This window comes from Salvia splendens, chromosome 11 (genome assembly GCF_004379255.2).
Source record: "Salvia splendens isolate huo1 chromosome 11, SspV2, whole genome shotgun sequence".
NCBI lineage: Eukaryota > Viridiplantae > Streptophyta > Magnoliopsida > Lamiales > Lamiaceae > Salvia > Salvia splendens.
Window position 1 is genome coordinate 34950420 of NC_056042.1, and position 16816 is coordinate 34967235.

The window sequence follows — 16816 nt, forward strand, 5'->3', positions numbered from 1 at the left end:
GGTTTATGGATTTCAGTGTGATTCACACAAAAGTGACTTCTTCGTTTGTTTTGACCTGTGCGGTAGATATCTCAGAAATGTAAGACGCTTTAATTGAAGATAACTCTTGGAATAAAGAATTACTCCTACTTTTTTACTATCTTCTTCTTAAATAGTAAGATGTGTAATCACTGGGGAGGGTATGTGAGAGTATTATATCCAAGTAAATATATCACATTCAAAGTGGACAGGAAATTACCGGACACAAATTGCAATAACATTCTACTGTAGAGATATAAGCAATTAAATTCCAAAAACCAAAACTTTAGGTTAATCCAGAAGAGTAATTGCAAACCAACAGAAAGTATCCCAAACGCAAAATCCTAAATTGTCTCCAAATTTAAAACCCTCACTACCAAAAAGTTGTTCCAGATAGGCAGGACAAGATGACCCATGTCCACATCACTTTCAAGAAACAAGGTTGTCGTTCAGCGACAGCGAAGCAAGTTGGTCGGCAGGGCTACCAGACTGCTGAACGTTCCTCAGGACATCCATTGCCTCAGAAACCTTTGATTTCAAAGCATCAGGCGACTCGAGCAAATGAAGAACCTCGGTCTGATCCATCTCCAGAAGCATTCCTGTAACCTTCGCAGCATGCTCGTGCTCAAGCTGATCAACGAGCGGGTACAAGTTCTCACCCAGCATCTGTTGAGTTTACATGTTAAACACACTGGATGAGACAAGAAATGAATGCAATTGTACACTTGGGGAAGACTGCTTACCGTCCTCTGTTGTTCAGGTGTTGCATTGGCAAGGGCAGAAGCCAAAGCAGTAACCGGCATAGGCTGTGGACCAGCAGAATCGCGAGGAAGCATGCCACCCAGGTCGTATGGCACAGAAAGCATTCCACCGGGAATGGGCCCATCTGGCACATTACGACCAGGAGGATACCTATACATCCTCCCCCTTGGCATCATCTAAACAAAAGAATACATCATGATTAGCACAACAGCGAACCATGTGTAAGATCAAAAAACATCGGAAAGGTTGGTATAACCTGCTGTTGCATCATCGGCACAGGCTGCTGATTTTGTTGCCCTGGACCTCCTCTTCTGCCACCAGGTCGTTGGCCCTGCTGACCCTGTTGGACTAGTGGCATAAAGAAGTTTGGCATGGGAGCAGCCCCAGGGCGCATTCCAGGAACAAGCTGCTGCTGATAACCAAAGCCAGCCTAAAACATTTTGCAGTAGTTAGAATTATCTAATAATCATTAAAAACTACAAAGGTGTCACATGTCGAATGTAGCATGTCCTATTCACATATTACAAGTATAAAAATTTACCACCAAAACTCACCTCCAGATCCCAATAATATGAAAACAACCTCACATAATAATAAACTATTAAGCTCAGACAATGATCACCTGAGGAGGAATGATAGCAGGGGCTTGTCCATAAAATAGCTGCTGCCCGATACCAGGTGCACCAGGGGGATACATGGGCATACGTGGAGCCATAGAAGGTGGCATTCCTACAGGCCTCATTTGCAAAAATTGGGCCTAGAAGTAGCAGTGTAACACAGTTTTCGGAACAAATAAAGTCATTATACACGATAATCAAAACATGTGCAAATATCAAAAAGTTATTGCAGTAAATCAGAAAAAAGGAAACTAGATCTGGGCAATTAGTTCAAAAATGGTTACGCACATGCAGGTATCATGTCTTTGAAGTTTGTAAAAACAACACTGGTGGAAAGTGGAAACTAATTTAAACCACCATTTTATTCTCCTTTGTGGAACAGTGGGTCATCAAGAGAAGGAAAATATATCGTGTTCCACCAAATCCATTAACAAATACAGCCATGCATGCTTTTACAAATAAGAAGCATATACCTGTAACTTGGCTCTCCTCTCTTCCTTGCGTTGTGCCAATGCAACATAAAGAGGCTTGCTAATTAACATTTTCCCATTCATTTCAGTAAGCTAACAATGACAACCAACAACACGATTAGTTCAAGCACATAATATTGATATTTCATCTAGAAAGTCGTAGTTATAGTATCAATACACACAGCTCGGGAAGCTTCTTCAGGAGATGAAAAGGCAACAAACCCAGATCCTCTGCTTATTCCACTAGGATCACGCATAACCTACAACCCAAGACAAGACATCATCACATCAGTAGAATTGGAGACAATTGGTATCACATGGACATGACAGCATTATTTGAATCCCGTGTAAGAAACGAATATTTAATACCTTACAAGAGGTGATGGTACCAAAACCTGAAAACAGTTCTCTCAGCCTGTCATCATCAATGCTATCATCTAGGTTTTTAACATATAGATTAACTCCTGGAAATTTGTCAACAGTTTCCCTGGTAGTCTGCTCAAACCGACTTTTAAGTTCATTCTCTCTCTCCGACTTCTTCTGTGCTTTGCCAACATACCATTCCTTGTCATCAAATTTCTTTCCGTTTAGAGCTTCAACAGCTTTAGCAGCATCATCGGCATGCTCAAAATTTACAAATCCAAAACATTTCGACTTCCCATCAGCATCCCTCATCACTACAGCACTAGTGATTACTCCATATTCACCAAAAGTTGTTTTCAAATCATCATCTGTAATGGTATCAGCTAAATTTTTCACAAACACATTGTTGAACTTAGCATTGGCCTGTGTAGTATCCCTTTCTTGCTTACGAAGGAAATGCCCGACATAGACTTGCTTATCATTAATAAGCATACCATTTAACTTATCTATAGCACTTTGTGCAGCTTCTTCAGTATCAAATTGAACAAATCCATAACCCTTAGACTGACCATGGGGGTCTGTCGCAATCTTGCAGGAAAGGATGTTGCCAAAGCTAGAGAACGTGTCATGCAAAGCTTTGTTGTCAATTGTTTTGTCCAGATTCTACAAAAGAAAATTCATGAGAAAAGTACATGCAGAAACTCTAGGTACAAAATCATAACAATACAGCTCTAACAAGAATAGCATACAAAAAAGGGGTGAGTAGAACAGATAAACTGCATGTATGTAGAATTATGACTAAGGAATGAAACAGCAGGAGTTATTCCTCATTTCCTCTCAACATAAATTTAAGACTCAGTTGCTTGACAGTTCAGCTCACCAAATTGCCAATTACTATAACACTAGCAAATGGAATTGATTTCAGATCTTTGCTCAACCAGAAAGAGAGGCAGTCAACCACATTTTGTCAACAATGAAAAGGTGTGATGTAGCCGTGGATCAAAACATCTCAAAAAAAATGACTAGAAAGAATCCAAAAAGGCTCTATAATGAAGAAATTAAAAACCAATCACAATATATATATAATCAAACAACGAGAAGTTACCTTGATAAAGATATTTGCCATTCCACTTTTTCTAACACTTGGATCGCGGTGAGAATACATCACTCGGATCGACTTGCTATTGAGAGGAGTGAAGTTCAACAATTCCAAAGCTCTTGCAGCTGTTACCACAGATGACATAATAATATTAGCCAGTGACAAACCACAGCTATGGTTTAGCTAGAAAAGAGTATACGCAAAGCAACAAAATCACCAAATTAAAGCAGTAACAAGAGCAGAAAGATTAGAAGTGAAATGATTGGTCACAGTGCCAGACAGTAGCAAACAAAATAAGGAAATATGTTATACAGATGGCAAGAAGTCACATACATGCCAAAACAGCAAAAAATATTGCAACAAGTTTCAGGACTTAGAACGACCATCTTTCTCAAGCATTTGCATGCAAAAACAACCTGATGACAAATTTTTATAAGCTCAAATTTTTATTTTTAATTTTTGCAAATTCACCATCTCCATTCCTATTACAAATTATTCTCTCAAAATTAACACATACTGCCATTCTATTAAAATATTTACACACTCAACATTCAAATCTGAAGGATTCAACATGAGAACCATGCTTAACACCCTACTATTCTGCGATTAAATCATGTGGTTGCTCGTGCATGCAAAGAAAACCTCTAAAACTCAGCAATCGGTAATACAAAACAATAAAATTTTAAAGCGCTAACCATCCTGGGGGTTGGCATAGTTGACATAGCCATAGCCAAGGCTGCGCTGAGTGCCAAGCTCGCGACAAACCCTAACCGAGACAACCTGCCCGACCGAATTGAACAGATCGTAGAGCTGCGAGTCCGTTACGTTGAAATCCAAGTCACCGACATACAGAGAGGTCGTCTGAAACTGTCCTCCCGCCGCTCCACCGGGCGCCGGCGCAGCCACCGCCGCCACTCCAATTGGGGCAGCCGCCGCCGCCACATTCTGGTGCTGCACCTGAATCTGGGCCATCACTCGAATTTCAGGGAGATTGTTGATTCTAGGGCTAGAATAAGGTTTTCAGCTGGGTGTAATGATAAATTGGGGATAAATTGGGATACGGAAAGCGATATGGAGCTTTTAGAGAGAAAATTTTTGGGTTTTTTCGGGAGAGCAGGGAACTGCACCGCACTCGGTGAATACAGTTAACTGTGACGGTATAAATATGAACAATGTGAAACCCTAGCTGGAGGAAAGAGGTGAAATCACAGCCGTTGATACGATTTTCTGGTCTATGGGGATCTATGATGACGCCACGTGCACCGTGGAATTGTGAGTTCGTGACGTAGTCAAATTTTCCAGTTGAGAAAATTGCGGTATTTATTCACATATTCATCATTTATTCGGCATTTCAATTAAGAAATTTGTGCGATTTATTCACATATTTGTTCAGAATTTGTTTTAAAATAAGTACTCATGAAACAATTTTTCTATTTTCGATAAAGGAATATAGTAAAACCACAAAAAGTAATTGGACTTCATCGCCACAAATTATAAATTGCAAACAAAATGAATAGCTAAAACTCCAGAAACCAACCACTGTAACAAAATTCAAAACAAAATGGAATTTAAACAATAATCTCAAATGAAAATTCCTAGACAATGTGCTCCCAAATAAGTACTACCCTCACTAGCAAAAAGATGTTTCAGATAGGCAGGAAAGGACCATGTCTACATCACTCTCAAGAATCGTTGAGCGACAGCGAAGCGAGTTGGTCAGCAGGGCTGCCAGCCTGCTGGACGTTCCTCAGCACATCCATTGCTTCAGAAACCTTAGATTTCAAAGCATCAGGGGACTCGAGCAAATGAAGAACCTCGGTCTGGTCCATCTCTAGAAGCATGCCTGTGACCTTCGCAGAGTGCTCGTGCTCCAGCTGATCAACGAGCGGGTACAAATTCTCACCCAACATCTGTTGCAAAAGAAGTATTGACATTATTAAAAACGCTACTACGAGACTAAAATAAATGGAATGTGTACACTTCGGGCAGTCTGCTTACCGTTCTCTGTTGTTCGGGTGTTGCATTAGCAAGGGCAGAAGCCAAAGCAGTAACTGGCTGTGGACCAGCAGAATCACGAGGAAGCATGCCACCCATGTCATATGGAACGGAATGCATTCCTCCAGCAACACCAGGAATGGAACCATCTGGTGCATTACGACCAGGAGGATACCTGTACATCCTCCCTCTTGGCATCATCTAAACAAAAAACAATAATGATTAGGAGTAAAATATTTTATAAACAAGATTAGAAAATCCAGGAACTGAAGTACAACTTGCTGCTGCATCATAGGCACTTGTTGCTGATTTTGTTGAGGTGGACCTCCTCGTCTGCCACCAGGCAGTTGGCCTTGCTGACCCTGTTGGACTAGTGGCATGAAGAAATTTGGCATCGGGCCGCCCCCAGGACGCATTCCAGGAACAAGCTGCTGTTGATAACCGAAACCAGCCTAGAACATTTAATAGAGTTAGAACTTAACACTCGACAAGCACTACAATAAAAAAATAAAAATTTCAGAAAAGAATACCTGAGGAATCATAGCAGCACCTTGTCCATAAAACATCTGTTGCCCAATACCAGGAGCACCAGGGGGGTACATAGGCATGCGAGGAGCCATAGAAGGTGGCATTGCTACAGGCCTCATTTGCATAAATTGGGCCTAAATTAATATTGGTTTCGGAACACATTAGAGTATAATTCAAAGAGACAACACAAGGGAGTAAAATAGGGTAATGCAGTCCAACATCATGCATAAGCGTACTTGAAACAAAAGTGTGTTGGAGAATCCTCATGAATGCATGTTTCAGATTTAATAAGTAGACAAGAGAAAGATATTGTAAAAAAGAATGTACCTGTAACTTGGCCCTCCTCTCTTCTTTGCGTTGTGCCAGAGCAACATAAAGGGGCTTGCTGATTACCATTTGCCCACTCATTTCGAAAAGCTTGAATGAAAAACAAAGGATATAATTCGTCCGGGAACAAAATCAATTAGATACCAATGAAAAGGATGTCATTAATGTGTAAACTCACAGCTCTGGAAGCTTCTTCAGGAGTTGAAAATGCAACAAATCCACATCCTCTGCTTATTCCACTGGGGTCTCGCATAACCTGCAATCAAAGATATTATATCAGTATAACTAGTAAACATGCATCAAAAGTGAAGAATAAGTTATAGTCGTTAGTCTAAATCCACTCTAGTCCTGAATCGAACTACGTAAAATACCTTGCAAGAGGTGATGGTGCCAAACCCTGAAAAAAGTTCTCTCAGCTTTTCATCATCAATGCTATCATCTAGGTTTTTAACATATAGATTAACTCCTGGAAATTTGTCAACAGTTTCCCTGGTAGTCTGCTCAAACCGACTTTTAAGTTCATTCTCTCTCTCCGACTTCTTCTGTGCTTTGCCAACATACCATTCCTTGTCATCAAATTTCTTTCCATTTAAAGCTTCAACAGCTTTAGCAGCATCATCAGCCTGTTCAAAATTGACAAAACCAAAACCTTTTGACTTTCCCTCTGCATCTCTCATCACTACAGCACTAGTTATCCCGCCATATTCGCCAAAAATTGTTTTCAGCTCATCATCTGTAGTAGAGTCAGCCAGATTTTTCACATAAACATTGTTGAACTTGATATTGTTCTGAGTAGTATCCCTCTCTTGCTTGCGGAGGAAATGCCCAACATAGACTTGCTTATCATTCATGAGCATGCCATTCAACTTATCTATAGCATTTTGTGCAGCTTCTTCAGTCTCAAATTGCACAAAACCGTAACCCTTAGGTTGGCCATTAGCATCGGCTGCTATCTTGCAAGAAAGGATGTTTCCAAAGCTAGAGAAAGTGTCGTGCAGTGCCTTGTTATCAATTGACTTGTCCAAATTCTGCAAAGGAAGTTCATTAGGAAGCGCATAAAGCAAAAGATAAACATAGCTCTAACGAGAATACCGTAAAAAAGTGAGTAGGTATCATATATACAGATAGTCAGATATAATATTAAAACTAGTGAATGAAAGAGCAGCACCAATATTCATCTAAATAATCAGGATACATAACCGAATAGCTAGACAGTTATACACTCCAATAGCTGCGTATCATAATAAAGGACAGAGCTAATTTTATATTTTGGCACAACTAAGAACAAAGCAGTAAAAGACTCTACATAGATGAATCAAGATAATAACTCAATATCATAAGCATTAAATAGATGTGATATAAACAAATCAAACACATGATCTGAACATTACCTTAATAAAGATATTTCCAGTTCCACTTTTTCTAGTACTGGGATCCCGGTGAGAGTACATAACCCGGATAGACTTGTTATTCAGGGGTGTGAAGTTCAAGACTTCCATAGCTCTAGCGGCTGTTAGTTCAAATGATAGGAAAACATCAGACAGTGCACAACAACATTCGTTTATTTATATGGAAATATGCATACACTAAAGGCACAAGATATGATGATATAAAACTAAAGACAACGCAGAAGAGCTAAAAAACTGACATATCTTCTTAACCAAAGTACTAAATATTCGAAAGCGAGGAAGATTTTTAGAGTCAAGTGAATTATCAATTACAATCTCTTTAAACACATAATGTCAGAAAGCAAAAAACATTTTGTCTCAAAATATACAAGCACACGCAAACAAAGGCTCTAAATGCAGCAAATGGAGATAAAAATCATAAATTTCGAAGTTCTAACCTTCCTGGGGGTTGCTAAAGTTGACGTAGCCATAGCCAAGGCTGCGGCGAGTGCCAATGTCGCGACAAACCCTAACCGACACAACCTGGCCGGTCGAATTGAACAGATCGTAGAGCTGCGAATCCGTGACGTTCAAATCCAAGTCACCGACGTAGAGAGAGGTGGTAGCCTGAAGCTGCCCAGCCGTCGCACCACTAGGAGCCGCCGTCACTCCACCGGGGGCAGACGCCGCCACATTCTGGTGCTGTGCCTGAACCTGCGCCATTTCTTCAATTTTAGCTGGATTATTATGTTTCCTCCCTCCTCGTTACTGATCGAGAGAGAAAATGGAACAAAGTTATTTTTTTGGGTTTTTCGGGAGAGCAGGGAACTGCACCGCACTCACGGAGGAGAATGAATAGGTGGCGATATATATGAGCGATTGTGGTGTAACCCTAATTGATGAAACTGGTTAAATCGCGGCCGTTGAAATTGAACATCTGCGATGTAGGAGCATACATGATGCCACGTGTACCTACCACTAATGACGCGGTAAAATTTATTCTCTCAATGTTCTCAAATTTCGGACGAAATAATTAAGAATTTTAGACCATCCACTACGGGTCTTGCCGGCATCTCGCGTCCCGTCCCAGAGAAACGGGACCCCGGCGCGCCGCGTTGCAGCTCGCCGTCCTGTCCCGCGCCTTCCCGCGTCTCGTCCCGTCGAGCCAAGAGACGGGTTGTCTCGCCACGCGCCTAGGTGACGTGGCGCGACCCGGCGTCGTGCGTGACGCCCACTCGCCGGCCCGCGAGTGGGCATCGTCACGTGCTGACGCAATAAATATTTTTAAAAAATTTGAATTATAAAAAAATAATAATAAAAGAAAAAAAATTGTAACGGTAATAATACTTTTTTTTGTTTTTTTTTTAATTTTTTTTATTTTTAATTAATTTTTTTACTCTATAAATACTCCTAAACTCATCCCCATTTCACACACAACTACACATCTATTCTTCCTATCATCTAAATTTTCTATCAAATTTTTTCTCAAATTTTCATATAACAACTCAAGATGTCCCGCGACGGCGACGGCAACTACGGCGGTTCCGGCTCCGGCGGGTGGGATCTCAACGCGTTCGGCGATTGGGAGACCATGATCAACACATTGGGCGGTTCCGGTTCGTCAACGCCGGGGACCCAGGGTTCGACGACGCCGGGGGGTACCCAACCACCCAATTTTGACCTTGATGCATATGTTCGTCCCTCCGCCCCGCGGTATTCGCAGGGATTATCCCAGATCTGGGAGGATTTTCCCGTTGATCCCACGCCGGGAGTAGGCCGAGGCGGTGGAGGTGGCCGAGGCGGTGTACAACCCCAGGCGGGCGAGGACGAGGATGAAGAGGAATAAGAGGAAGAGGATCTAGGCCGGCATCCGTACAACAACCTCGAAACGCTGGCGGTGTACAACGCCTGGATCACCGTCTCGTACGATCCCATCGTCGGGAATCAACAATCCCGGAAGTGTTTCTGGGAAAAGGTCTGCGAGGTCTACCACCAGATAAAGTCGAAAGGCTCCCGCAAGCGCAAATTTAAAATGCTCCGCTCTCACTTTGACCGAGTCGACTAACAGGTCAAAAAATTCTTCGGCATCTACTCGGCCGAAGAGGCGCGCTACCAAAGCGGCGCCACGACAACCGACATTTTGACGTTCGCTTTGCGCGCCTACTACCAGGACGAACGTCATCAATTCAGATTTGTTGATGTTTGGTAGGCAGTCAAGGACGAGGAACGGTGGGCCGACGGTTTTCGCTCCTGCTCGGGCTCAACTTCGAAGCGCACGAAGCATACGGCGAGTGGCCAATACTCGTCTGGTGGTGACACCGCTGAGGGCATCAGCCAACCTGAGGCTGAATCCCAGGAGTTTGCTGGTACGGTCGGTGATGCTGGAGGATCCGCGAGTGTGCGCCGTCGGCCGCAAGGGACGAAGGCGGCGAAAGCGGCTAGAGCAAGGAAGGGCCGAGGCGAATCAAGCTAGCCGGCCTCGGGATCGGGCTCGCGGGGAGGCTCGGACACACTTATGGTGGCGTACATGACCGCCACAATGGCGAACACTTCCCGCTTCTCGTACGCCCAATTCACGGCCTGGTGGAACGGAATTGTGCATATGGCAGCACAATTTGGCCTTCCGACTCCCCCTCAACCTCGACCGCCTCCGGAGGATGATTAGCCGGCGGAGTAGTTTTTTTATTTTTCTTTAAATTTGTATTTTAAATTATGTTGTGCGTTTTTTTATGTTGTGTGTTTTTTTATGTTGTGTGTTTTTTAATAAAGTGTGTTTTTTAATAAAGTGTGTTTGTTTTAATTGAATTGGGTTGGGAAAAAAAATAAAAAATGAAATTGAATGAATAGTGATTAAGGGACGGTTAAGGGACGAAGCGTTGCAAGTTCCGTCCCTTAGTTAAGGGATGGAGGAAAAAAGGACAGTGGGGCCCTCAAATAAAGGTCAAATAGTATTTAAGGGAAAGTTTAAGGGACGGTATAGAGACAACTTAGTGGATGGCCTTAGAGCTCTCGCAAAGAGTATAGATGTGGGCTCGGACCCACATTTATTAATTTTTACTCATTCTTGTTTCCCAAAAGCACAACACCTACATCTATGCTATTCTACAAGGATATGTTCAAAGTCTCAACATTCTATTATTCAATTTAAATAAATACATTTCCACAATATTAAAATGCATTAAAAATATCCAAAATACTATTACTAATTACTAAAAAATTAAAAATTACATAATTAAAAGCTTAAAAATTAAAATTTTCATTATTAAAGTCTAAGAAATTAAAAATTACATAATTAAATTCATAAAATTAAAAAAACCCACTACTCGTTGTCGAATTTCGCCCAAATGTGTTTGATTAGGTCTTCTTGTAGCTCAGTGTGGCTTTTGGTATCGCGTATTGTGCGCTTCATCCTCGTCGTAAAAGTTAGCCGTCATCGGTCCTTCGTAAGCCATAATCATGTTGTGCAAGATAATACACGTATACATGATGTCGGCAATATTCTTTAAGTACCACAGTCGAGACGGGGCACTCACAATGTTGAATCGGCCTTGAAGGATCCCAAAAGCTCTTTCGACGTCTTTCCGAGCAGCCTCTTGACGCTGCGCATAAAGAACCCATCTCGGGCCTTGCGGATTGTTGAGCGTCTTCACGAAAGGCGGTCACCTTGGGTAGATACCATCGGCGAGATAGTAACCCATGTGGTATGGATTTTCGTTGACGGTGAAGTCGATCATCGGTGCTACACCATTCAAAACATCATTGAAGAGTGGTGAAGAATAGAGCACGTTCAAGTCGTTGTTGGATCCGGCAACACCGAAATATGCATGTCAAATCCATAGGCGGTAGTCGGCGACCGCTTCAAGGATAAGCGTTGGGCCGTCGCTTTTGTGGCCGCTTAAGTGTTGCCTCCTCCAAGCATTCGGGCAAGTCTTCCACTTCCAATGCATGCAGTCAATGCTACCAAGCATACAGGAAAATTTGTGGACTGTTTCGTGAAGATGAAGCAACTATTGACAATCTTCGGGGGTAGGTGCCCGAAGGAATTCCTCATCGAAAGCCAAACGAACGTCGTCGCAAAAAATTTTGAGGCATTCGATTCCAGTTGACTCACCCACATGCAAATACTCATCAAAGAGGTCAGTCGTTTGCCCAGTAACAAGTTGTCGGAGGGCACAAGTACACTTCTGCAACGCCGAGAGACTTTGTCGACCGGTTGCGTCTCTACGTGATTGAAAGTATTCAACACGGACGGACAATGTGTTGACAATACGCATAAACAACCGTTTTGACATGCGAAAACGTCGCCGGAAGTAATCTTCCAGAAACCACAGTGAGTCAAAAAAATAGGCAGCAACGAGCCTTTCGTGGGCTCCCTCCCGGTCACGAGGGATGTAGCGGCGATTTGATCTAGTTGGTCAAGGAGGAGGGGCGGGGGTAGCGGCGGCGACATAGGCTTCATAGGCGGCACGATATTGTTCATAGTATTCTTGTTCTTCGCGATCCGCTTCCGCAATGATATCGTTCATATCCATTTTTGAATTTAGAGAGTGTTTGAGTGAAATAGGAAGATGTAGGCGAGTTGTATGAAAAATATGAATGAAATATAATTTGATGTGAAAAATGGGTGATGAATGTGTGTATTCATAGATGATTTTGGGATTAAAAAAATTTAATAAAAATTCAAAAAAAAAATCAAAAATACGGTAATAAAACGACTATATTTTTAAGAATCCGAAAATATTTTTTTAAAATTTTTAATATTATTTTCGATTTAAAAAAATAGAATTTTCCAACGACACGGACGTTGCCCTGCTCAGCGGCACGGACGTGCTCGATACATCGAGCCGCGCTGTGGCGTCGGCAAGAGCACAGCAGCGGACAGCAGGGTGCAGCGCCGTTGGCACGGACGGCGTCCTTCCCCAAGAGCTCCGTTGGGAGTGCTACTATAAATATTAAGTTTTCCATTTAGATACTCTCTTCATCCCTCATTAATTGATACTGATTGATTTTTTCGTCCTTGTCCAACTAATTGACATCCTTACTTTTATATTATTTTAGTAATGGACCACACATTTCACTTAGTCAATCAACTCATATTTTATTATAAAATTAATATGTAGTATGAATTATATTCCACTAATTTTTTTCACTACATTTCTTTAAATCTGTGTGGAGTTAATCGATTATAATTAATAGAAAAGTGAGGGAGTATTTTGTATCGCATAAGTTTTTAAAGGACTTGTGGTCCTGGATTTTTCAAAGTCAAGTAGATTTTATAAATAATGTTTCCATTTTAAAATAACAAATATTGTCATTAAGAAGGTAATTGAATTATTTGTACCGTGTAACATTTTAAGATACTCGTGATCTTGAAAATTAAAGTCTATAAATTTTATAAATAGTTCCGTTTCAGGAAAAAAAATATTGTTAGTAAGAATATAATAATATTAATTTGTACTGAATCAGATTTTAAAATATTTGTGATCTTGGAATTTCAAGAGTCAACTATCATTTGCTCTTATATGAACTTCAATAAGTATTTTTCACAATTATTGATTTGTATTATATATAGTGTACTTAAAAAATATAAGTATGATATTTTTTTTCTTTCACTTGAAAACAAATTGGGCAACACCCATAAAAAGAATATTGGGCCAAAATGAAATATGGGGAAAACTAAAGAAGCCCGAATTTTGTATGAAGGCCCGTGATAAAATGTACTAATAATTTAGTACTACTATTTAGAAAATTTGAGGCCCATATACTTGAAATATGGGCTAAAACGTCTTTTGGAAAAGCTTGATGGCTGTGGTCCATTTAATAAAGTAACAATTTCTTTATACAAAAATTTATACTACTACATTAGCAAAGAGAATCATGCATAAGAGATCCCATAATTTTTATTGGTTTTTAGGGTTTTGTGCAGAAAGTTAGTGACAATATACTTCATCCGTCTCCTTTCAATTTTACTTTTGCCTAGCTCCCAATAATATGAGATATATGTACATGAGTGAATGGTACTAAAAAATTAAGAAGAAAAGTGCAGTTGATAAGACACTTACTTCTCCTTGACTTAAAGATTGAAAATTCAAGTTATTACAAGGCAAAGGAGAATCATTGTTAATATTTTTTTAAGTAATTCGGGGTACATCTCAAATGGAATACAATTCAAGTAATTTGAGACGGATTTATTATTCCTTGTTCCTCAATTCAAATCACAATATATGAAAAAAATTAAATGCTAGATTAGACACCAATAACTCCATAAGGTTATACATCAGTTTTAGACAATTCAAGTATCAAGATTTGAGGGAAATGTTAAAATAAAAATTAATGAATTAGAATATTCTGGAATTAACTTGTAATTTACGGTTTTACACTATAACAAACTACACCCTCTGCCCGCGAATAGGGGTCCTGTTTTTTCAGTTTAGTCCGTCCGCGAATAGGAGTCCCGGTTCACTTTTACCAAGAATGGTAATAGGGTCACACATTCCACTAACTTATTCCACTCACATTTAATTTAAAACTAATATATACAAATGTGACTCATATTCCATTAACTTTTTTTCCACCCACTTTTCTTAACATTTCTTAAAATTCGTGCCGCCAAAAAATAGGACTCCTAATGGCGGACGAAGGGAGTATGTTCTTTCTTCTTTCATGTAAAATTGAACTCTATACAAAGATTACATACAATAACCACACAAACCTTCTTATTCAATTCGAGTTTAAAAGATGAAATTTGCATGCAAAGTTCACACTCCCTCCGTTCCATAGTAGTAGAGTCATTTTGTCATTTTGATACGTTCCATAATAATTGAGTCATTTCTACTTTTAGTAAAAATCAACACATTCGTTCTCATTTACTTTTCCCTATCTCTTACTTATTCTCTCTACTTTTTCATCTCTCATACTTTATTAGGTACTCCCTCCGTTCCTTGTTAATAGAGGCGTTTCTTTTCGGCACGGAGTTTAAGAATAGTGTGTTAAGTGGTTGGTGAATAAAGTAAGAGAGAATAAAGTAAGAGAGATGTAGAGAGAATAAAGTAAGAGAGGGGGTTACTTTTTACTAAATATAGAAATGACTCAATTAACTTGGAACTTCCAAAAATGGTAAAATGACTCTATTAACATGGAACGGAGGGAGTATCTTTTTTGTTTAATACATTACACACTTTTTTTTAAATTTTCGTGTCGAAAAGAAATATCTCTACTATTATAAAATGGAGGGAGGAAGGTATACTTAATATCCAAAAAATATACAATTATCCTAAATATTTTCAAATCATTCCCTCAAACTCTCTCGTCCCAATCAGTTACATAGGGGACCCACCAACCACTACCTCACAAATTTTCATAAAACAAATTTATAGTACACAGATACTACTCGAAACACCAAAATTGCACATGAAAGAAAGGAACTTGTAGATGTGCATGGACTTCAGTGTCCTACCATTCTCAGCAATTGAACCATTTTCCAACCAAAAAGTAAATATTTGTATAGTCAAAAGTAACGCTTCCAAATAGGCGTCACATCTACAAACAATTCACTGTATAACAGAAAATATGATGAGAAAGTTGCCCATATACAACTAATTTTCTTCCTCTCCCTTGTTCAAACCAAGAAAAAAAGGAAAGTAAACATTGGACTGGCAGCTGCATAGCATTAATAAATCAAAAGCATACGTACTACAAAATAAAAAAGAGTCTACAGTTCAAACTCGACTACAAATAACCATAATTAATTAATTAATTAATTATGAAGATCTTCCCTCCGGGTGCAAAGGGAATAACTTGAGGGTTCTATCTTCTCCGTCTCCTCCTTGTATACATCTATAATCTACTTCAACGCGACATTTCCGTTTTTTACCTCCGCAATCCAACTCCTCTCCTCCCTGCAGCTCAAATATCCGACCAAGTAAAATTTTAGAACAAATTCAATAAAGTTACTAGTACTATTTACCGCGGTAAAGGGAGGCAGGGGGCTGAGGCCGAGCTTCTGCTTCTGCTTCTGGCGCTCACGCGCCTTGTGGTTTTGGAACCAGTAAAACACGTTTTTCCCTTCGATCTTGCCGTAATTGGCCAGCTGCGCCGTGATCTGCTCGATTTGCTGGGCGTTGGGGGTTCGCATGCCGCCTTGGTAAAGCCTCTCGAGTATTTCCATCTGCTCTTGTGCCGGACTCCACCTCGTCCCACCGGCCTGCATTCACACCACAAGTTTCTTTTTTTGTTGTTGGATTTGGAAAATGTGTGAATTAAGGATATATATCCTATAAGTAGGTACATTCACATTCAAAATTCCATGTGTGTGTGTGTTTTATTGCATGCAATAGTGACATTTGCATAATGTGAACTGCAATTTCTGACTTGGAAATCTAGCTTCCATACCATTTGAAATGACATACACAGCTTAACTCAAGCAGGTTTGGTGGAAATCAGCATTTATCATATGTATCATTAATATTTAATTAGAAAAATAAGAGATTTAATTTTGTATGGACATGTCACCTGAACTGATTCTCTTTTCTGATAATCCGAGGTTCCATGTCTCCTAGTCCTAGTACCACTTTCCGGTCTGATGAAGCTCTTGATATCAAACACGGCGGCTGTGGAGGCGGAGGTGGGGGTGAGGGGGCGGAGGCGCTTGCAGGCGAGGGCGAGGGCGAGGGTGGCCGACTCGTACCCACGTGCGACTTTCATGGAGGCTTGGGTTCGCACGGGTGACATTTTTTTGATTTGGAAAGGCTGTGGTGGTTTTATATATATATATATATATATAGGAAAATGATCAATACAAAACTTGATCTCAATACAAAATCCAGACCAAATCCTGACCATGAGATTTGACAATCCAATGGCCAATAATTAAACAAAAACACGGAGGGTCATTGTAAAGCAGTTTTTTTTTTTTTTGGAAAGGTTGTGGTGGTTATATATATATATAGAGGTGTGATCAAATACAAACTCTCTAAAATACAAACTATACAAACTATGTCACCAGAGTGTACAAATTCTGTCACCGGAGTGTACAAATTATGTCAACGGACTGTACAAATTCTGTCACCGGGGGTCGATGTCAACAGAATGTACAAATTATGTCACCGGGGATGTACGGAGTGTACAAATTCTGTCGACGGGGGTGTCCAAATTCTGATTTTTCGATGTCAAAATGTTGACATTAGAAAAATCTCTTATATTAACCGTTGATTAATTATATTAAGTGAGTATGATTAAAGTTTGTATAGT

The 16816-nt window shown here is 40.2% G+C and overlaps 3 protein-coding genes across 3 annotated transcripts; all 3 read right to left on the reverse strand.

The window, feature by feature from the left end:
* Positions 1-248: 248 nt before the first annotated feature.
* Positions 249-4478, reverse strand: LOC121756458 (polyadenylate-binding protein 8-like). Its single transcript, XM_042152009.1, has 9 exons — positions 4025-4478; positions 3336-3454; positions 2237-2893; positions 2050-2127; positions 1871-1960; positions 1403-1537; positions 1037-1210; positions 762-956; positions 249-684 (listed from the first exon to the last, which is right to left on the reverse strand). The coding sequence occupies exons 1-9, from the start codon at positions 4299-4301 to the stop codon at positions 448-450; spliced, it is 1962 nt and encodes a 653-aa protein (XP_042007943.1). The 5' UTR covers positions 4302-4478; the 3' UTR covers positions 249-447.
* Positions 4479-4820: 342 nt separating this feature from the next.
* LOC121756459 (polyadenylate-binding protein 2-like) lies at positions 4821-8418 on the reverse strand. Its single transcript, XM_042152010.1, has 9 exons — positions 8026-8418; positions 7571-7689; positions 6551-7207; positions 6358-6435; positions 6180-6269; positions 5855-5986; positions 5603-5776; positions 5328-5525; positions 4821-5239 (listed from the first exon to the last, which is right to left on the reverse strand). The coding sequence occupies exons 1-9, from the start codon at positions 8288-8290 to the stop codon at positions 5012-5014; spliced, it is 1941 nt and encodes a 646-aa protein (XP_042007944.1). The 5' UTR covers positions 8291-8418; the 3' UTR covers positions 4821-5011.
* Positions 8419-15166: 6748 nt separating this feature from the next.
* Positions 15167-16306, reverse strand: LOC121754975 (WUSCHEL-related homeobox 4-like). Its single transcript, XM_042150262.1, has 3 exons — positions 16079-16306; positions 15534-15770; positions 15167-15465 (listed from the first exon to the last, which is right to left on the reverse strand). Exons 1-3 carry the CDS (start codon positions 16295-16297, stop codon positions 15328-15330), a joined length of 594 nt encoding a protein of 197 aa, XP_042006196.1. The 5' UTR covers positions 16298-16306; the 3' UTR covers positions 15167-15327.
* Between the last annotated feature and the right edge of the window lie 510 nt (positions 16307-16816).

Excerpts from the sequence above, each read along its gene's own strand:
- LOC121756458 (XM_042152009.1), bottom strand. The coding sequence starts at position 4,301 with ATGGCCCAGATTCAGGTGCAGCACCAGAATGTGGCGGCGGCGGCTGCC. Across the intron at positions 3,455-4,024 it reads CTATGCCAACCCCCAGGATG|CTGCAAGAGCTTTGGAATTG; the intron begins GTTAGCGCTTTA and ends CTGTGGTAACAG. Across the intron at positions 1,538-1,870 it reads AGAGGAGAGCCAAGTTACAG|GCCCAATTTTTGCAAATGAG; the intron begins GTATATGCTTCT and ends TGCTACTTCTAG.
- LOC121756459 (XM_042152010.1), bottom strand. The coding sequence starts at position 8,290 with ATGGCGCAGGTTCAGGCACAGCACCAGAATGTGGCGGCGTCTGCCCCC. Across the intron at positions 6,270-6,357 it reads CTGAAGAAGCTTCCAGAGCT|CTTTTCGAAATGAGTGGGCA; the intron begins GTGAGTTTACAC and ends TTTTCATTCAAG. Across the intron at positions 5,777-5,854 it reads GTGCTGCTATGATTCCTCAG|GCTGGTTTCGGTTATCAACA; the intron begins GTATTCTTTTCT and ends TAAATGTTCTAG.
- LOC121754975 (XM_042150262.1), bottom strand. The coding sequence starts at position 16,297 with ATGTCACCCGTGCGAACCCAAGCCTCCATGAAAGTCGCACGTGGGTAC. Across the intron at positions 15,771-16,078 it reads AGAAAAGAGAATCAGTTCAG|GCCGGTGGGACGAGGTGGAG; the intron begins GTGACATGTCCA and ends GTGTGAATGCAG. Across the intron at positions 15,466-15,533 it reads CCCTGCCTCCCTTTACCGCG|GGAGGAGAGGAGTTGGATTG; the intron begins GTAAATAGTACT and ends TTTGAGCTGCAG.